General features: G+C 39.1%; 3 protein-coding genes across 4 annotated transcripts; 1 reads left to right on the forward strand and 2 right to left on the reverse strand.

The window, feature by feature from the left end:
* Window positions 1–42: 42 nt before the first annotated feature.
* Window positions 43–3,303, reverse strand: brix1 (BRX1, biogenesis of ribosomes). Its single transcript, XM_022762863.1, has 10 exons — window positions 3,124–3,303; window positions 2,631–2,742; window positions 2,493–2,536; window positions 2,340–2,410; window positions 2,192–2,241; window positions 2,025–2,098; window positions 1,427–1,477; window positions 1,211–1,312; window positions 910–1,038; window positions 43–674 (listed from the first exon to the last, which is right to left on the reverse strand). The coding sequence occupies exons 1-10, from the start codon at window positions 3,271–3,273 to the stop codon at window positions 429–431; spliced, it is 1,029 nt and encodes a 342-aa protein (XP_022618584.1). The 5' UTR covers window positions 3,274–3,303; the 3' UTR covers window positions 43–428.
* A 750-nt stretch (window positions 3,304–4,053) lies between these two features.
* On the forward strand, window positions 4,054–11,492 carry dnajc21 (DnaJ heat shock protein family (Hsp40) member C21). Its single transcript, XM_022762847.1, has 12 exons — window positions 4,054–4,454; window positions 5,095–5,188; window positions 5,335–5,458; window positions 6,805–6,936; window positions 7,151–7,455; window positions 7,550–7,716; window positions 8,057–8,150; window positions 8,730–8,921; window positions 9,012–9,060; window positions 9,184–9,317; window positions 10,534–10,621; window positions 10,804–11,492. The coding sequence occupies exons 1-12, from the start codon at window positions 4,358–4,360 to the stop codon at window positions 10,963–10,965; spliced, it is 1,638 nt and encodes a 545-aa protein (XP_022618568.1). The 5' UTR covers window positions 4,054–4,357; the 3' UTR covers window positions 10,966–11,492.
* Window positions 10,836–20,740, reverse strand: LOC111234704 (alanine--glyoxylate aminotransferase 2, mitochondrial-like). Of its 2 annotated transcripts, XM_022762865.1 has the most exons (15): window positions 20,551–20,740; window positions 19,499–19,587; window positions 18,270–18,460; window positions 18,028–18,151; window positions 17,832–17,926; window positions 17,141–17,234; window positions 16,712–16,805; window positions 15,705–15,805; window positions 15,400–15,492; window positions 15,034–15,166; window positions 13,785–13,873; window positions 13,458–13,607; window positions 12,715–12,813; window positions 12,002–12,104; window positions 10,836–10,922 (listed from the first exon to the last, which is right to left on the reverse strand). In XM_022762865.1, the coding sequence occupies exons 1-14, from the start codon at window positions 20,645–20,647 to the stop codon at window positions 12,003–12,005; spliced, it is 1,551 nt and encodes a 516-aa protein (XP_022618586.1). In that variant the 5' UTR covers window positions 20,648–20,740; the 3' UTR covers window positions 10,836–10,922; window position 12,002. The 2 variants fall into 2 exon arrangements, with proteins under 2 accessions (XP_022618586.1, XP_022618585.1); XM_022762864.1 differs by lacking the exon at window positions 10,836–10,922 and having other exon boundaries at window positions 11,580–12,104.
* Between the last annotated feature and the right edge of the window lie 568 nt (window positions 20,741–21,308).

Below are 21,308 nucleotides of genomic sequence, written 5' to 3' on the forward strand. Positions count from 1 at the left end.
TCATGACATTTGTCTGGAGTATACATCAGATGATGCTGAGAGTAAGTTTGAATCATTTTATTTCCATGACATAGAAAACTGTGGTCAATCAAAATCAATAAACAAGTTTTTTTTTGGTTTTTTTTACACTGATGGAAAATGTTATTTTATCAAAAAGAATCGGCAAATATTGTTTGCAGTATTGCAGAAGGTGAGACTTTTATGGTCAGCTACCACCTACACAATTCTTATGATGAGGGAGCAACATATATATTGTATGAATTCAAAAATGATGGCAACAAACATAGAACACAACATGAGCATAATTAAGATTTTTCTCTAGGACTGTCAAATCTGATACTTCAATGAGGAAGTTTTATTATAACCTAACAAAAAACTGACTCATGGCAGCAGTAAGTCATTCAGTCAGCTTCATCCAGTCCATCCAGCTACCTGCGTGCCATCTGCATCCTTTGCCTTTTGAAAGGTTTTTGTTTTTTCTTTGACACTTTTGGCTCAGGTGCTTCTGTTTCAATGTGAACAGGCTTCTCCTCAGCTGGTGTCAGGAAGACGTCAGCTGTAATATCTCTGACCAAATCCACCTTCGTATCAGTCCTCTTCATTTTCTGCATCTCCTTCACCATCTGCTTCTCACGCACTTTGGCTGCTGCTGCAAGTCGGATCTCTCGCCGGTGCTGTAGGTGTGTGAAGAGAGAGGTGATTAAACCAATCAAAAAGTGTATAACTCTACACAGTAATTTCCCCATTCTGTAGCAACTGTGCCCATTTTACTGTTAAAAAGACATTCAACATGGGTATGCAACCCAACACTATGTAGCATATTAAGGTGTTAGGCATATTACACTCCCAAGATAAGCAAAGACAGAGAGAGTATGTCTACAATTTCAACTGGCATGAACTGGGATTTACCATGTTAGGAGACTGGAAGCCTGGGTTTTCATACAGCGTAGGCCCACCAAAGCTCCCCTGAAAGATCTTGATTAGGTTGAGAACAAATCGAGGACCAATCTCCACTAGAGAGGCATCTTCCTCGATGATCTGAACATGGAATGAAGGGACAGAGAAATTATTGCAAAAGGAAAGAAAATAAAAATAACTGAACATTAACTTTCAGAACCTTCATATTGGAACATGCATTTTTCTTCTCAAGGCGATAAAGTATAAATTAATGCATTTTTATTACCCATAATCAAGTGTGATGAAAAATTACCTGGTAGTTTCTAAACCATATCCTGTTGTCTGCAATGGTGAATGTGAAGACGTGGTCCACAAAAGGCTGACTCTTAGGGTGGTAGCGTGGAGTGGAAAATGTCTATGACAAGAAAACATCATGAGAACTTCCTTGCATGTAAAAAGGTAGATATACAACCTGCTCAGCTTTCAGGATTAATGTATATATCTTCTGACATGCAGCTTGTATACAGACCTGGATGAAAAGCTCCTTCAGTAAAGCATACTGGGGCTCCTTGTCAAATTTCTGTGGGTGAAAACAATTAGTAGAGATGGGAATGATGGGAAATCATTTACCAAGAGTGGAGTGTGCAGGTTTTTGTTCAAATACCAAAAAGACATCAATAAAAATGTCTTCTTAAGTTGTATATGCACTGAATGCTGAAAACTTGAAAACAAGTGTTTATTATTTTAATGAGGCAATCAACAGGAAAATAATCAGCAACCATTTTGAATGTAGCAAACGCCAAACATTTTCTTCCTCCAGCATTTCAAATATGAGGATTTCCCACTTTATTCTGATTTGTATCATTGCATACTGAATATATTTAGGTTTTGTGCTGACATCACATTTTTTCAGTTTTCTGACGTTATAAATCAAACACTAAATCCAAATCAATAATTAAATTATAATTAGTTGTGACTCCAGTTGTGCTAATCAGTGAAATCATTTGGTGTCATTTTTGGTTGGAATTGTAAGACTTTGTGGCACACAGCTGCCCATTACCAACATACTGTATGTTTCCAATAAAAATAATACAAGTGGTAAATAACTGACGGCAGGTGCTACTCACCGGATCGAATGACAGCAGCGGCCTGGATCCTTTGAGGCAGTTTCCTGTCATTTTGAGTTCAGCCAGTGTATGAACTGTAGAAGAGACAATAATGTAACTCTGTTTTTCCTGTGGCACAAGGTAGATGTTGTCTACTGGACTTCAGGACTGTAAGAGAGATAACTCACTGTTCTGAACCAGGAACTTTGCAGAAGGTCCATGAGGGCTGTTTGAAACCCTGTAAAGACAAGAACATTATTGCATTTACTTTAAATTTGTTCTGCAACAGGTTAGAGGTTAATGTTTAAAGAATGTAACAAAGAAAAAATAACCTACCACATATAGAGGTCCTGCTTCTTCTTGGCCTCAAAAAAGAGGCATTTGTTGCAGTTTTTGATTTCACACACCTGCAAAACAATGCTGATCTTTAACTATACTGTAATGCGTGCGATACTGTATGAGTGGGCACAGTTTAAACAGCAGACTCACCTCATTAACTACAAACAACTTGTCCTTTCTGTCCATTTTTGTATCTATCAAACAGAAGAAAACCATTATTATTATGACAGTATATTTCCATATCTCTGGGTGAAATAATATCTTATATGATTGAGCTATGATACTAACCTGCTTTTGAATGAGGCATCATGGTCCTCAGGTCTTGCATCAAGTGTCTTGTTCTGAAGTTGATGCCTCTTGAGGAGAAAATGAGAACTCTTTCCTTGTTGGTCCATTTGCCCTGTTTAAGAGAGTTTATTTCAAAACTTCAGAACAAATTAAAATAATGTTATATGTGAAAGGATTTTACCCTGTACCCGGGCGACTTCTTCGGGTTTAATATCGTGTAGGAAATATCAGATTTAGTTTTGGCTTTGTGAGTTTTTTGGTGGTAAACTCACATACTCCTGGTCAAATTGTGTATTACCGACATACTCTCTGCCAATGTGTACACCAACGTTATATTTCACTTTTAGTAACAGTGTGTTTACTAAATCTACAGGTTTGGTAGCCATGTTTGTGCAATGTTTTGTAACTTAAATACAACATACCCAGGTAGAGTGGTGAAATAAGCTAAGGAGCTAACCAACTTCAGTGGCTAATAACAAGTCTGAGCACTTACCGACGAAACCGGTGCTGGAACTGTGATTTCATTTTTCTCCTCCCGTTCGGTTTCCCTTGGTGCTTCACCTCCGTCTGCAACAATTTTTGCTTTCTTTGCCTTTTTATCGACAGGACCTCGTCCTCCACGTTTTCTCTTGAAAGCCGACATGTTTGGTTTCTACACTGACACAAATCTCGCGTTGCTAGAGGCTACGTGTAGCAACACACGTGTGGACTGAGGAGGAGGGAGGGTCCCCTAGTGGCGCGGAGGTGGTACTGCAGATTATTCGTCTTCCTGTTCTTCTTTTTCTTCTTCTTTTTAATGGAAGTTGGCAACCAGCGTAATAGCTGTATTACCACCACCTTCTGCCCCGGATTGCTCAGCCCCTGATACAGAGTCAAAAAAATGTACGTATGTATGTGTTTGAGTGTCCTCAACGGCAGCTACAGCCACGAATGCAAGTCTTCCTGTCTTCACTAGAGAGCACTGTGGGATAATCAATCGCACTTTCTGTACTTGAGACCCACTTGTGCGCATGTCTATCAAACTACATCGGGAACAACACTGAAAACTGGGAAATAAAATAGATTGTAGTAGTCAAAGTGCACTAATCGATATTTCATTAACGATTGTTAATTTACATTTTAATAGTTTAGGCTGGCTGTAGAAACGAATAATAACGAGAATTATCGTATTATTCTTGACCATCAGCCAATCATTGACAATGTTGCAAAACAAATCCTAACGACATCAACAAAAGCTAACTGGAGTCAGGAGTTATCGAACATGGAGTCGAGTCAATGAAACCAGATTGGAAGTGTGTGTTAGAGCTAGTGACTCGTAAAAACAACGCATTTTGAGTTTGCTATTCACAACGGTAGAGGGCAGCAATACGCGGTTATGGCGTCAAATCTGCCAAAATTATGAAAAGAAGAATTCTCGCGAGATTTAGCGGTAGCAGCAACGACTCTCCTGTTCGTGGTATATATATATATATGGTCCCAACAAGTAACTTATAAGAAGCTGTTAAGTCAGTATAAAGAACGTCGCACAGATTTGAATATGTAATACCAAAAAATTACAATATTGTCGCTATTACCTGAGAAGTCTGGATTGTTTTAAAGATGAAGTAGAGATGCTGCCCGGTCGCTAATATGCTGCAGTTAGCTACATGCTAAAGTTAGCCTCGTCTGGGACAACAATTTTCAAGTATTTATCGTAGTGTCAGGTTTCTATTCACAGTTATCTAACAATGAAGTGTCACTATGAAGTATTAGGTGTGAAACGAGACGCAGGAGATGATGATTTGAAGAAAGCCTATCGTAAACTAGCATTGAAATGGCATCCAGGTAAGTTGTGGTAGAAACAAGGAGTGTCTCTGATGTTCAAGCGTCATTACTGCACTTGAATGAAGTCCTGAATTCACCCCTATACTAAAAGGTGTTATAATAATATTTCCAGAAAGTGAAGTTGCCTTAGGAAAATACCATCCACTGCAATTGTAGTTGTCTGTATAGGTGCAACGATCAGTTGATTGACAGAAAATTAACTTGCATAATCGAATAATTGTTTTAAGCCTTTATGTAAGAATTTCTTTGTTGTACATGATAGTAAACTGAATATGTTCAGAAGTTGGACGAGCAAAATTAGACATTTGAAGACATTAACATGGGCTGTGGAAAATTATAATGGGCATTTTTACTCTCTTCTGACAGACAAAACAATTAATCAACAGATTTATCTGTAATGAATGTAGCCCTGCTCTGCAACAATTCTTCACATATCGATTGCATTGTGTGCCTTTAGTTATCCAATTTGGCTCCGCTGGGTCACTGAATGTACCTTTTGAAAACTTGCCCTGTCTCTAAAAGAAACTGCCTTGCATAAACATTAGGATGCTGTTAACACAAACCTTACAAAGTTATCAATACAGCTTTCAGAAAGGTTATTAACTAACAATAGCTGTGGTTTCCTTCTAAATATTTCCAGATAAAAACTTGGACAATGCTGAGGATGCGGCGGAGCAGTTCAAGTTGATTCAGGCAGCTTATGAGGTCCTGAGTGATCCACAGGAGAGAGCTTGGTGCGTTCAAATTCATCTCAGTAATATTTGTGTAAATAATCTCTCAACTTTAGCAGGACTTTGACTGCAAAGCTCTTTATGACTCATTAGATCCTTACTGTTTTATGTGCAGACTGTGGCAGTGTGGGTTATGTGTGTCTCTGCAGGTATGACAATCATAGAGAGGCTCTGCTGAAAGGAGGACTGAGTGGAGACTACGAAGATGACAGCATTGACCTGCTGCAGTACTTCACAGTCACCTGTTATTCTGGCTATGGAGATGACGAGAAGGTTAGTGTTTGTGCTTGTGTGTGAGGATCATGTTACACAGTACGAACAAACGGTTGCATCAGACCTTCAACAAGGTCTTTAGGATGTTTTCAGACCTCTTCTTCATACCAGGAAAGTGACAACACAAAGACGATTTTAGTCTGCCAAAAATAAAACTTCTTTCAAACTCCCTGTGGAGGATACATCAGATATTTTACCATGTGATATTTGGTAAGGGAAAGTCCCATAAAACATCAAAGCTAGTGAATTTAATAATGTTTCCCCCAAAAGGTTTCTTTTGATGAATACCCCTGTAATCGCTGAAATGTTAAGACGCAGAGAGATGAGATAAGTGTGACTGACCTATGAATGACCTAGAAATAGAATCTTAAACTCAAAACATATACAACACAATTTGATGGGATGTCTCCTGAATCCAAAAGCTCCAAGTGCCCCAGGACTCATGGCACCACACAACAAAATGATAGACATAGTCTGTCCTTGTCTGACGAGTGTACAAGTACATTGGCAAGAAAAAGCAAGTGAAGCCTTTGGAATTACCTCCTAGAGCCCAAACCTTAATCCAGTAGAGATGCTGTGGAATGACTCAGAGAGCCGGTCACACCAGACATCCTGAGAATATGTCTGAGCTGAAGCAGTTCTATAAGGAAGAATGGTTCATAATTCCTCCTGAACATTGTGCAGGTGTAATCAGGAGCTACTGGAAGTGCTTGTTTGAGGTTATTGGTGCCAAAGGAGGTTTGAACAGTTATTGAATCCAAGGGGTTCACTTACTTTTTCCACTAGATCTGTGAATGTTTAATGGTTGTGTTCAATAAAGACAAAGTTTATAATTGTTAGTCTGACATTAGCTGAAGCGCATTGTTTGTCTACACTTGTGACTCATATCACATTTTATGATCAATTAATGCAGAAATCCCGGTTGTTCCAAAGGGTTCACACACTTTTTCTTCTCACTGATGAGCGAGGAATGAGATTATCAAAAGACTGATAAAAAAGCAATAACATTTATGACAGCTGCAGGACTGTGGGGAATCTAGAAGTTATGCCTCACTTAAAAAAAGACATCCAGTCTTTTCAGTGTGCATGAACACACAGCCAGTTTACCTAAAGCACACAAGGAATAGTCCCGAGATTTCATGAAACCCAGGTAGAACTTTTTGGTCTAAATTCCACAAACCAAGTTTAGCACAGAACCTCTGGAGGCCACCACCTCAACGACAGCAATTGGTGTTCAGGTTGGTGGAGGCTGCTTCGTTCTTTGGGATGACAGAAATTATGCGTGCATCTCAGAACATTATTATTTAGTATTCTCTCTTTTTTTTTTATCCACTTTCTCTCCCCAGGGTTTCTACACCGTTTACAAGAATCTCTTTGAGTCCATTGTTAAAGAGGAGATGGAGCAAGGCAGGGTGGAGGACGAGGAAGACGAGGAGGAGTTTCCTCCCTTTGGAGACTCTCAGAGTGATTATGATACCGTAAGCCAGCTCCACACTTAAGACACTTCAGGTTGAGTTGTTCCTTTATTGATGATGTAAGAGTTCTTTGTACAATTCAATTACATGACTAAATTAGTAAGCAAGTTTTTGTAAAAACAAAAACTAAAAAGCATAAACACTAAAATATTAATAGTAAACCGGTAAAGAAGGAACTTAACGATCTACTTAAACAGCCTCTGTTTCCATATCACAGGTCGTACATGTGTTTTACGGCTACTGGCAGAGCTTCTGCACCCGTAAAAACTTTGCCTGGAAGGAGGAGTATGATACGAGGCAGGCCTCCAACCGCTGGGAAAAAAGGGCCATGGAGAAGGAGAACAAGAAGACCAGAGACAAGGCTCGAAAGGAGCGCAACGAACTGGTGCGACAACTAGTGGCTTTTGTTCGCAAGCGTGACCGACGTGTGCAGGCCCACAGGAAGCTGGTGGAGGAGCAGAACGCTGAGAAGATCAAGAAGGTGGAGGAGCTGAGGCGGAAGCAGAAGCTCAGCCAGGCCAAGTGAGTAGTGGATAGATATTTGCGTAAATGTGACATTTATTTCCCTCTATTGCTACTTTTTGCTAGTTGCTAATTGCTATTATGTCCCTCTAAGACTGGCAGAGGAATACAAAGAGCAGAGCTGGGCGGCCATGTCTGAACTCGAGAAGGAGCTGCAGCAGATAGAGGCTCAGTACGGAGAAGAGTTTGGAGATGCATCAGAGAGTGAGGAAGAAGAGCAGGATATGGACACACGGGAGAAGAACAGTGAAGAGGGAGGAGGTTAGTGAGACAGCGTGTAAGAGACGTGAGATTCATTTATACTTCTGTGTTAAGGGATTATGTTGTACTATCTTGTGGTTTTCTTCCGGTCTATTTCACTAAATAAAAAAACATTGAAGACACAGCAAAACAGCTGTAGTTTATGTGTGAGGTTACATTTTATTTTTTAATTTTTATTTATCTCAAGCAGGTAGTACTTGGCATACACCATTAGGCAAGCCATTGATGTTTATAGCAGTCTCCACAGATTTGAATTGAAAAGTGATGTTTATGTGAAGTTGTTGTGTGAAGTGTTTGTGAGCCTTTTTTCCCCACTGTAAATATAAATATCCTTTCACAGATGCAGACCAGCCTGACGGAGATGAACTGACAATCGACTACTATGATGACCTGTACTGCCCAGCCTGTGACAAATCCTTCAAATCAGATAAAGCGTGAGTATCCTCCCACGCTACATGCTAATTCACCTCGCTAAGCTACGAATGATTTTAGTGACATTTAATCAGCACAGGGGCCAAAGTTTAAAGACTCCAAATGCAGTGATTCAGTGTTCACAACCTCAAATGTATTCACTTTGATTTCAGCACCGCATTAGAAAATCACACTGTTTGATGTAAATTATAGGAAAGATTTGAAGTAGTAAACAGACTGCCTAAAACCTTGTGGTCATTTTTATTTTCACCACTCCATGATTGCCGCTGGTGTGGACGTTGCTGACTCTGTTTGCCTTTCTGCTGTGGGTGGGGAAGGGATTTTTGCTCCTTACAATGCATCTGAAAAAAGGAGAAGAGCCTGAATGACAAGACCTGCCTTTGCCGTTGTTTACACATGATTCATTGCCATGGGTATAATTCCTTTAGCTAATTTAACTTTTCCTTGAAGGACCATCAGTAATTATTTTTAATGATTCTGTTAATATTACAAATCTGTAAAGGGCTTTAATACAATTCACACACTTAAATCTGTGTTCCTAATGCGTTTACATCGACATTGTTTTCCTTTCTTCTCCACAGTATGAAAAACCATGAAAAATCCAAAAAGCACCGGGAGATGGTGGCGTTGCTGCGGCAACAGCTGAAGGAGGAAGAGGATTCGCTTGGTTTGAACCTCAATGAAAAGCAGGGAAGAAATGAGGAAGATGAGCAGGAAGAGGAGGAGGAGGAGGAGGAGGAAGTAGAGGAGGAGGAGGAAAAGCCAAGGCAAAAGTATGTAACTTACTTTTCACCTGGTTGTCAGGGTGGTCAGAATTGAGTCATTTTTTTAATGTAACTTTTTTTCTGTTCCCCCCTACACAGGCTGTCCAAAAAACAAAAGAGGAAAAAGAAACAGAAGGAAGCAGTACATGTGAGTAATATCTTAATCTTTCTTTCAACAACTGTGCTTGGTTTGGTTTACTCTAAATGCCTATCAAGTTAACCTTTCTTAAAAGCCTTCTCTGTTCTCTATTCATGCTCTCCTCTTCTGTAGCGGACTGCTCCAGAGGAAGAGGAGGAGACACCAACACCAACACCCACCACCTGTGAGGAAGATGCCCCTGAGAAGTCAGCAGACCCTACAGAGCCTGAGAAGCAGGATGATCTCCCTCCCACAGAGGTCAAGAGGTAGGTCCAGGTTTTTGAGATGTCCGCCTCCGTTTTCTGACCAAGTGTTCTTCCTGCTACCAGGTACAGTCACTCTGTATGTCACTCAGTTGGTTCTCTGGTTTTGCTCAGAAGTGACCGTTTTGCTAGTGAACCTTAAGTGATGCTGCAAATTAAGCCTTATTCGACCAAATGCATGTCCACTCTTGTTTCTTGGCTGAAACTACCAGCTATTAATGCTATCGGACAACAGTGGGACAACAGTATCTAATTACACACCATTATGCTCAGAGACAGAAAAAAATGCCAGTTGGGTACAATTGTACATTGAGTCCTTATTATGGCCACTTTGGGGCAGCAGAAGAAGCTGAAAACACAACATCTGGCATAATCACCTTGAATACCTAGCAGATATTGGCATTCATTAGGAGTTGTGTTTCTGGCCAGCCAATGAATCTGAGTCCTCTCTTTTTTATGAGGAAAGTGTCTAGCTGTCTAACTTCCTAGATTTTCCACTATACTATGTTCCCTAAGTACAGTTAGTCTAACTGTGTACGTCGCTGTTTGGTGATGCACAGGTAGTGTGCAGTAGGTTTATCAGAGTGAAAACGGCTTCCTGCGGGAAAAGGAGTCTGTGGGTCGTAAAACCAAAACAATGAGCTGAGAGACATTAAAATGCTCCATTGAGAATGTAGAGAACTGCACACTCGGTTGATAATTCCCTGTGGATTCATCACAACACCTTTCGATTCCCATTGGTTCATATTTTGATCTATTGTTAATGTGAAAATTTGAACTAATGCAGCTTTAAAAACTAAAAGAACTTAAAATTACGCCCTGTCATTAAACCTGTGAATACCAGTTAGCTTCTTGTTCCTGGAGTCCCTGCTTGCTTCAGATTAGGTTCCTGTTTTCAGATAAACAAAGAAAGATTTAAAAACAATTTTAGCCACACTACATTTAAATAAACTTCAAACATTCTTATTTAGCTTTTGACATAACATTCAAAACAAGGGAAACAAGCGTTTTGGAAAAACAGGAACGTCCATCATATCAAAGATTTTAGAAACCTCTCATGAGCACGGAGCATGACAGAAATGCCAACCAATAAGTGACAGTTTTGAGCAGGAGCATAGAGAAGTGACTCCACTGTTTGAGAGTAAAAAAAAAATGTGATAGTTTTTGCCTTGTAGAATCTTATTTTTATTTAATCGTCACCTAAATGTTGCCTGAGCAGCTCCGGGAAGACGAAGGGAAAGAAGGGAGGAGGAAAAGACAAACCGAAGAACGTCAAGTCAAACACAGGAGGAGAGCAGTTTCCTGAGGTTTGTATTGATCTTTTTCAGTGTCAATTTAATCATTTTTACTATTAAAAATCTCTTCTGCCTATACACCTCTCCACACTTGTTAGTTTAACATCGTTTTTTTTTTTGTGTTGGGTTTCCCCCCCCACACACATTTTTTTTTTTTACATTACTTAATCACATTTCTTCATTTCCACCCCCAGAAGGAAGTAAACCTCTGCTGTGTGACCTGTAACAACGAGTTCCCGACGAGAAACAAGTTGTTTGACCATCTGAAGACCAGCGGCCATGCCATTGCTGTCTCCTCAAATGCTTCTCACAGCTCCATGAGCAAGAGTAAAAAAGACAAGAAGAAAAACAGATAACACATCATTATCTGGGCAGATGATGAACCTGAGAGTTTGATTCAGTAAGGACACAAGAAACAGCACTCTGAGAAATCCCTCAGGAGGGAGATGAACTATATAAAAAAAAAAAAAAAAAAAAAAAAAAAAAAAGCCTTTTGAAGTGGACTTTAATGGACTGGATTGGCTGACCAGAGAGCAGATAGTTTTTTTTCAATTACTCATTAAACATGTTCAGTGTGACAGCTGTGTATGCGAGAGATTGAATCTTCCACATTGGACTGACTAAAATGTTCTGAGCAGTTTTCCAGTATCTTTCACAGTAACTTATGAATGATAAAACAGATACATATTCATCCCCATTATCAAATACTTTACTGTTTTAAGACCCATCTCTCTTTGTTTGTCATGAAGAGCTCTGTAGTGGTATTACTGCATCGTAAAAAATAAAGGTGATACTGCACGTTGGTATTTATACAACAACTCTGGAATGATTCTCATTAATGCCTCTGATCATTATGTTTAACAATAAATTACTGTTTGTTGGATTTGTCTGTTCAAAACATGCAACTGTACATGTTATATGCTGTTTTTATTGAGAAACAAATTAGAAAACAAATTTTACATTTAAGCAAATATTTAAAAGCACAAATATTTTTTTCTTTTCAAACAAAAGATAATTATTACTTTTATTTATATATTTATATATAAACATATAGTTGGTAACAGTGTTCAGCTGCAGACTGACTATAAAATCATCCATTTGTGTTCATCACAGTAGTGTTTGCTCAGTGTATTGAAGGATTGAGTCCTCACTAAAGGGGAAAAAAGCAATAAAGCAGGACTGACTGCTTCACGTGTGTCTTGATAATTATAACTTGCAGATCATTATTAAGTGTTAAAAGTTCCTTTTTTACAGAAGGAAACTGTTTTCCACAACAGCAAAGTCATTATCAATTACATTTTCACAGTTGCAGTCACAGATTTAAACAAATGCAGGATTCACTGCTGAGCGGGTGTCCAGGTTTGGTCCTTGGCATTGAGTTACTCCACTGACCTTATTTTCTTTCCATGTAGCTGTGGATGGCCTTGTTAAAAACTGCCACAAAGAAATCTGCATCCTCCTTTGTGATGCACATGGGGGGTTGGATGCGGAAGGTCTGAAGTGGTGAGAAAACAGAGGATAAGAGGGAAGATAATGTAGCGCCACACAGACTGGTTACTAGGAAGATGTGCGTAATCGGCCCAGCTGCTTTATTCTGTGGTACATACTTAGGGCACAGCACTCACTTCAGACATTTCTAGCACATGTTTCAAGGTTATATACAAGGTCAATATTTATTAGACCGATAAATGGTAAAGTAAATCCCTGTAAAGAATAATAATGATGATGATAATGATGAATAAGGGGGTTTAAGTTCAGGTTCTACACATCCCTCATTAAACCTGAAATCTAACTGTACTGAAATAATAATCTAACACAAACTGATTCATGAAATATTGCAACTTTTTTTCTGACTTTTTCTCATAAAATTACAACTTTATTCTGAAATGAATTCAAATCAACCCATTTGTATTTATATAGCCAAAGATCACCTTCTATCCTTAAAGCCCAGGTTTTGAGGAGGAAAAATGCTATATTGTGACTTTTTTCTCAACAATTCAAATGTATTATAAGAATTTTTCCTAAATACTATATGGTCTTATTCTTAAACCCTGCGAAACATAAACTGACAGAGGGACAGGCTACTTCAAGGTGAGTGCTGTTACCTGTCCGTATACTCCTCCTTTCCCTATCAGGACCCCCATGTCCTTTATGTCTTCAAAGAGTTCACTCATTACCTCCGGAGGCAGTGGGTCTCTGCTGGCCTGTGGATGATAGACAAGAGGTGAAAGTTTGGATGAGGCTCGACATGGTCTAGACACAATACTGAAGTAACTATCAATATGAACATTGTTCATCTGCCGGTGTCCAAGACATTAAGCACTTGCTGCCAATTGACCTGAGAGGCATTAAATCTGGATGTTGGCAGGACCAAATTCTGCACAAGCTCTAAGTACAGACCAACATTGGCACAGTCAAGTGTTTGTAGATGTTTGCAGGAAAAAGATTTTCACTATTAGTGAACTACATCTAAAATTTCCAGGCTAATAATAGAAGAGTGGTAAAAAGCAGGTAGTTGAAGAGAGTAAGCAAAGTCAAGTCAAAATAAAGCAATTTAAACAGTTAGAGAGGCCAGAATGCTGCTGCCTAAATTACTGTTAATATGTAAGGGCGAATCTCACAAACCACATGAGAAGCTGCAGTGGAAGAGGAAGAGAGGGTAAAATTAGACCCTAACCAACACTGACTGAAAGGCACAGCATGATATTTGCCTAACGGCACTGCTACATTCAAAAGAAAGTTGTAACAAAATTGAACATTTCAAGCTTCACCTTATTATGTGCTGCAGATGCACACAGCATGTGAAACGTGAGGAAAGGTGAGTGTCACTGCTGGTATAACACAATACCTTGTCTTTGACCATCTCCACACCGATCTGCAGGCCTTTTCCACGGACATCACCGATGATCTCATACTTGTCTCTGAGTTTGGCCAGCTCTGTCATCAGATAGGTGCCCACATGCAGACTGTTCTGCTGCGTTCCATCCTCTTTGATAGTCTGTCAAGTAAAAGAGTCATATTCTAGTTATTACTCAGTGTGCTGCAGAAATTACAAAGCTTCAGTTTTCCAATGTAGTTGCATTAATAATAGGCAGAAATAAGTTGGATTTGAACAAACTGAGCTCTCTTGTGCTGATGAACAGGACTGATGTAGAAAGAGAAGATGGATTCTTACATCGAGCACTGATGAACCGACTGCACAAGCCATGGCATTTCCTCCAAAGGTGTTGAAGTGGAACGCCTTTACAAAGGAAGATGCAATTTCTGGAGAACACATGAATAAAGAAACTCATACCTCCACTCACTGCTGCCTCAAATTAAAACTATATTTACAAATGATTTGTGTAAATATCCAACTGTTTTCATGTTGGTTTAGGAACCTTTAAATAAATGTCACCCAGTGACAGTGAAATAGAAAACAGTGGGATCTCTGAGTGAAGTAATTGTTAGTAGCCCACATCTAAAGGCTGATTATTAAGTGCTATGGCAACTAGCTACCTCAATAAATCACACAAAGAGGAACCTGTGATCACACACCCACTCACAGAAATAACACATTCAGCTGTATTTGTTTAAGGATCAAATGACAGAACTTGAAATCAGGTGTGACGGAATTACTGAAGCTCAATGCATCGAAGAGAGAGCAGATGTGTGTATGTATGTACGTAATGTCACCCAAATCTGAAGATCATCTTCATCGCAGCGAGTATTTAAACCCATACAAAACTCATACAAAACTTACTATATGTCCAAATAATTCTTCTTCATGGGACCATATCACCTATTGATCAATGAATTATATTCACCTGAGTCACAGTTTGTATTTCATGCAATACTTTCCCCAGGGAAGACTGAAGAAGTCTGTCATGGAGTTGAAGGGCACCAGTGTTGCCCTTCAATGACTGTTCACTCCCTTGACTGGAGCCTCCACACATCATTATCTTTATGACCTTGGTTGATAGGCAACTGATACTGGGGACTGGGCCATCTAGACTATAAGTATCTTCACAGCCATCTTTGAGACAATGAATTATTTCTTTTTGGAATAACTTTTAAGTAACCTGTGGAAACACTGTCTAATACTAAGAACTAAAGAGGTTAAAATTCTTTCACATCAGGTCGGTGCAAACGTGAAAAAAGAGGTGGAGAGCCAGTGTACTGTACAGTCAACTGAAGTCATCAACCCCATGATTATTCTGGTACATGTATTACAAAATGTACCACAGATATTGGTGAGTGGCTTCCAGCTAGTAAATGAACTATCAGTACATACGGAAAACATTTTACCAGACCAGATGGTGGAAATAATAAGGAAAAGATTGACCGCTCAGCCTCTTTTTTTAAGCACATTTGATGTTTGAAGGAGACATTTGCAGGTTCTAAAAAAGGCTTTTTCTCTTTTATCTCTTACAGCAGTATCTCACCTGGTGTTGTAACAACAGCTCCTATTGGGAATCCATTACCAATCCCCTTCGCCATTGTAACCATATCAGGAACGATGCCATGACCTTGGAAACCCCAGAAGTGGCTTCCTGTTCGCCCAAATCCAGTCTGCACCTGTTAGGCGCAAAATAGCTGATTATGTTTCTTTACATTATTAAATTCAAATTTCAAACCAGGCACTGCCCACTTACTCGCCAAAAGCATCACACATTTCGATCACATTCTTGCATTGTCTTTTACGTTTACGGCTAAATAATAGAAGCCAGTAGTTCTTAGTATTGTTTCATGGTGCTTGCTTCATGTCCTTTATTTTTGAACATAACATAACAACTTTCTTTGCATCTAACCTCATCAGCAATGCAGAGTCCTCCTCTCTCTCTCACAAGTTTATAAGCCTCCTTGAGGTAGTTCTTGGGGTACTGCACAGCTCCCCCCATTCCCTGTATAAAGCAAACACATTCACATCCTCATGGTCCTAAATAACACAAGCAGACACACTGAAGATGAGAACATGAGAAAACATTGAAGATGGATGGCATGATAAAAATGTACAGTTAAAGTACTCAATAAATAAAGTTCTTACTTGTAAATATCACATCGATGACGTACAGTAACTCAAGTCAATTTAATATTCCACAGCAGAATATGGTACCTGAATAGGCTCTGCAAAGAATGCAGCAATTCGACTCGGGACACTGGTAGCAAATGTCTCCTTGAGCTGTCTAAGGTATTGTTCATTTGCCATGCAATGACCTGTGAAATCAGAGAAAAAGTATTTTGGTGAAACTAATAATACACAAACTAGCAGTATTCCCAAAATAATGCCCATCATTCTCCAACAGCTAAGAGCTGAGCAGTTATTCAGTATATTGTTTAATGTCTTTCTATACAACAGTATGATGGAAAACGTCTCACATCATAAAACTGTTGTTTACAGTTTGATGTCTAAATGAATTACACATTAAATTTTAGGAAAATCAGCTATAGCATGAGACTTTAAATACATGAGAACAGGCATTTTTCTAAATATGTAAATATGTAGGATTTTGTTCTTATAAAACCATTTCAAGCGATGAGGATGAATTTATGTGAATGTGAGTTTGGATATTTCTATTTCTATTTTCTATTTTGTCTTTTCCTAAACCAAGATAATGCTGCGATCATTACCATGATAGAAATTTTGGACATATGGCCACTGAAACACTGAAACAGTCTAATTTTATTAATTTTATTAATTATTATTAATTAATTAATTAATTAATTGATATTATTAATACTAATTTTTATTAACCCTGGTGTGCCTTATATCATAATATATACTGATATTATATAACAGTCATGCTAACATACTGACCATTTCCATGCAGACAACATGTAATTTCACTAAAATACACTATCCTTTCAGCTGATACAGAAGTCAATATAAAATTCTGTATACACTTTAAATGTCCTTTCACCTCAGACCAAGAACTTGTGTTTTCAAAGGTCAAATATTCATGCTAACAGCACTGGCAGTTTCTTGTGGAAGTTGAACTTGTATGAATGTTGCAAAAGGGATTGTAGTGCTTACTCTCACAGATAATGGTGGTGTATTTCCTGTTTGTGAGAAACAAGAGAGCTAACCTGAGTCTGTTGAGCCATGGATGCATGTGTGTGTACCTTGGGAACAGCTACACTCTCTGGTGGTCTGCACAGGAGAGTCCCTGCAGTGGCTTCCTCCCCACGGACCTCTGAACACATCAGGACACATGGTCTGTTTGTTGGGCAGAAACATAATTAGCTGGGTCAATCACATTATTCCCCGTCACCAATCCATGCAAAATAAGGAAAAGTCAGAAAGCTGTTATACTCATGTAGGACTCATGAAGGACAAACAGGTGGAAGGTCAGGAATATAAAATTCAATACAAAATTCCTGTAGTAACCTAGCACATATCAAATAGTGCTTTTAAATGTTAAATTATGTTAAGCAATTGTGTGTAGTGTTAGTTAGCAAAGATCTGGATGGCTGGAGTTGCATATGTATTTTACTCTTAGATTGTATGACTTTCTTATGGTATGAAACTGCAATGCTTTCATATATACATACATTTGTGCAGCCTGAACCAGTGGGGACGGGATATTTATATGGTGAGTTGGAGGTAAGGCCCATGGTCTGTGAGCTGCCACCGTGGTATGATCCACTAGAAGAGACAGAGAAAAAAAAGCAGCACTTAGATGAGAGAGTTTGCTTATCAATCAAGCTATCAAGCTTTGGTATGTTGAATGAATCAGGAGAGTAATACAAAATCTATGACAATGACATCCATAGAGATTTTTTAGGATGGACTCAGGGGCCTTTTTGTTTACTGAAGCTGTTTGCCTCCCCTGTCTATGGCCCATGGAAGGATCTATTTTTTTCTAAGTAGAATCTAGAATTAACATGAAGGACAAGCTACTGCAAAGCCAATGAAAAACAGGCCAAACAGGCCAGGAAAAAAACCCTGTTTTTTAGTTGTATTACAATATTAAAGCTGTGTCACAGATGTTACCATCAATTATTGATAAGAACATTATCTCTTACCACAGACTAATAAAAAAGAAACAATTACCCACCTGAGAAAAAATTTAAAAACTGCCTGTGAATTTTAGTCTTTAGCTTTATGAAAAAGTCATGTTATTTAAATCTTACATAATGTCAAGAATTACAATTAAATCTTACTTTGTCATATATTTTTTACATAATTACAAAGCACATTAGGATGTCTCTCCCCACTGAAGGTTCATAAAAAGACTTGTACTTGAAAGTGATGATATCAAAGTTGCCTGTGTGGAGTCGAGCCATCAACATAGCCAGGTCGTTGGCCTCTGAGCCGCTGTTGGTCAGATATACCACCTGGACAGGGAAACACAGAGCAGCAAACATTCCTATTTTAACCTACATATTGATTCAGGCTCCAGCCCTCAGGTGATCAAAATAAAAATCCACCACAGTACCTTAAGGGGATCTGGCAAGTAGGAAGCTAGTTTCTCACAATACTCATGGAGAGGAGGATAGACGTAGATGTTAGTAGTATGCCACAGTCTCTTCATCTGCTGCTCTGCGGCTGCTGTTACTTTCCTGTGCACACACACATGAGGATAGGAACAACAATGAGCAGTCATTTTTGACTGAAAACAGATCACAGTAAAACATACTATCACCGCGTGACACGGGAAAGAAAAAGACAAGATCTTACGGGTGGCAGTGGCCCACACCAACAGTAGCCACACCAGCAAACAGATCCAGATATCGTTTCCCATCCACATCCCACAGCCACTGCATGTGTCCCTGGTGGATGAACACTGGTTTCTTATAGTAGGTAATCTTCATGGTCATGGGGTTGCAGTTCTGCCTGCGAATCTCCATCATGCGCTCTTTGGACATACCCTGGATAGACATACAGTAAAGGTAGAAGTTACAGTACAGGAAGAGATGTGTGTGTTTTTGGTTCTGGGTGAAATGTCTAACTACTGGATGGATTGCCATGAAGTATAATCCAGCCAAGTTCTTTTTGCTTCTTCAGGTCAAAATTTTTCTTAATGCCAGGTCACACCAGCATTTAAAATGGAAAACATTTTTTGCGGGCACTTAGGTGAATTTGACATTCAAATTGACCCATAGCAAACTGTCTGGCAGTGCTGAAATTTAAGCAAGTCCAAAATTGAGGAAGGTCCCTGCAGGGGGTACAAGGTGCTCCAAAGAACAGGCATAGAGAGTTATGAGACAGGAGAACTTGGTACAAATGTCTCTTGAATAAACTGTGTGGATTTACTGTCCCATTAAAAACCAAGCTAATAAGCTTGCTCCCTGAAAGTAGCCAGGTAGCTAACTCAGAGAGCTAATGTGACCTTAATTGACATACACTAGCATATTCTCTGCTGACTACCATGTTAGCCATTGGCTTGCCAGCTATTGTAGTTCATCAACTAGCCCTTTGAGTATTCTCAGAACACCAAGTTGCTATGTTTTGGGTAGACTGGGTCTTTCACCAGTGAAGTATCATCTACTGAATCAACTCCTGACATTGCTGGTTCTGTAAAACCTGCATGTTTTAATCCACTTACAGTCTTTTTCTTCCTTTCATCTTATATAGCTTCTTTTTAAAGCCACCAGCAGTCCATATTATTACACCACCCTCTGCAGTCGGCAGTGATTTAAATTTGTCTTCAAGATGCCAGAACACAGCACAAATAATACAGGACCTGAAAACATTGCTCTGCCACTAGTGGCCAAAAGCTACACGGGGTACCTTTAATTACCTGCCACATATTGTGGTATGTGTACTGTAGGCTACTGCTGATAATTCAATTTTTAGGGTAATGTCACATATGCAGCACCTGTCAGGTTAAGTTGAATATTTAAGTGCATCGTGCATAGTCTGAACAGTGCAGAATAGACTCTGTCTGGATGCTATAATACTCTCACCTTGTATTCCTCTGGTTTGAAATTGCATGGCGGCAACTCTGGGAGGTCTGTGGGACGGTATTTGAGGGCCGATTTCTGACATACTGCACCTGTGAAATGGTTACGATTGAAATTCAGAAAGAGAGGCAAAGGAGATTGTTATTTATTTAAAGATAGATGTGGCAGCAAGTCAATGATGGTTAATTATGGTTGTACCTGCTCTTGTTTTCATGACATTCTGAATTATCTGGTCAATATTTAATCTGATTAGAACCTGGTTGATGGTTTAACCACATTAACTTTACATTGTGCAACACAGGAAAAACTATGCTCCCTGTTTTCTAACCATGGCTGGAAAATGTTAGTTACAACTGGTAGGACTGGCAAATATACAATTTATTTTATCAAATAGCTGTTACCCCCTGGAGGAACATGTAATGTAACCACAGAAACAGTTATGCACAGGTCTAGACAACATGTTCTTAATCCTCACCATTTTGCACTTCAATTTGATATTATCTGTTTTATAATCTGTGTTTTATACTGTTTTCTTATTTTGCTTTTTACTTCTATTTTTTATGCTTCTTTTATTTGTCTTAAGCACATTTAATGACCTCTGTGTATGATAATATGCTATACAAATAAATTTGCCTTGCCATGCACTTCCTATATAATAACTCACATTTCAAAATAAATATGACTAAAAGTATTTTACAATGTGTGCAGGACTATATCTTTCTCTGCAGTCATTTTATTTGATGTAATTGCCTTAATTTTGATGTCGCTATATTACGTCTTGTTTCCATAATGTACTTGAGACAATTTGTTTATGAACAGCAGTGAATACATTAAGCAGTGATTTATACCGTAGTCTGTAGTAACACATGCAAACTAATGTTTATTTCTGGTTCCTGGGTTTTACTCAGACATAAATTGTAAACTTTGTGGATTATCTGATAAAATTCACCTAAATTTCTACACTCAGTGACAAACAATAAGGTTAAATAAAATACTTCCTATACAGGATGTGTATCAACAAATTATGTTTTTTGATCATCTCCATGGTAACTTACCATTTCCCACGTGAAATTTGGCCAAACCAGGTGAACTGCAGATCTGTCCTGTGAGACCTGCAGAGCGGACACTTAGACAGGATACTACTTTGTACATGTTGAGTAGGTACAGACGGGACACTATCCTTCTCCCTTCGCTGTTTGACACTCAGCAGCAGATTTGTCTACGGCTTTTTCTAAAAGGTCACAATGATGGGTGGACATAGCACAGCCAATGGTACCCTGATCTTACCCAACTACAATGATTTCTCTGCAACGTCACATAGATAAATATATAACTAGTGGCACCTGGTCATGAGATTTCCACTACATTCACAGAGTTTAGAGAAAAGACCAAATATGTTGGATGGTGCCGGTTCTTTCCTGTTAGAGGCTGCAGAAGACGCTTGCCTCACTCTGAAGTGAGTGGGAGTTTGATATGCCTTAAGTGTGACAACCCACCCTCCTCAGTACTCATACTATGCCTGCTTTCCCTCTTACAGAAAGGAAAATAGGCAAGTGCTTTGATGACCAGAGCAGCTGGTTGTCAGAGCACCTGAGAGGTGGGGGTGGCAGTGGCTGTGCATAAAAACCTGCACTCATCCATACATAACTTAATACACCGATTCCTTCCACAGCTCCACCCTTTACCATATTCAATCCAAACTAGAGCCCACCAGTGTGAAGAACCACGCACTACTGAGGCAGTCATAAGGCTAACAGCAGTAAAAATTTGGACGTGACATCAGTCATGTAGTTGGTAAATACGATGAGGGGGA

This window comes from Seriola dumerili, unplaced genomic scaffold (genome assembly GCF_002260705.1).
Source record: "Seriola dumerili isolate Sdu_G_001 unplaced genomic scaffold, Sdu_1.0 BDQW01000450.1, whole genome shotgun sequence".
Classification (NCBI taxonomy): Eukaryota; Metazoa; Chordata; class Actinopteri; order Carangiformes; family Carangidae; genus Seriola; species Seriola dumerili.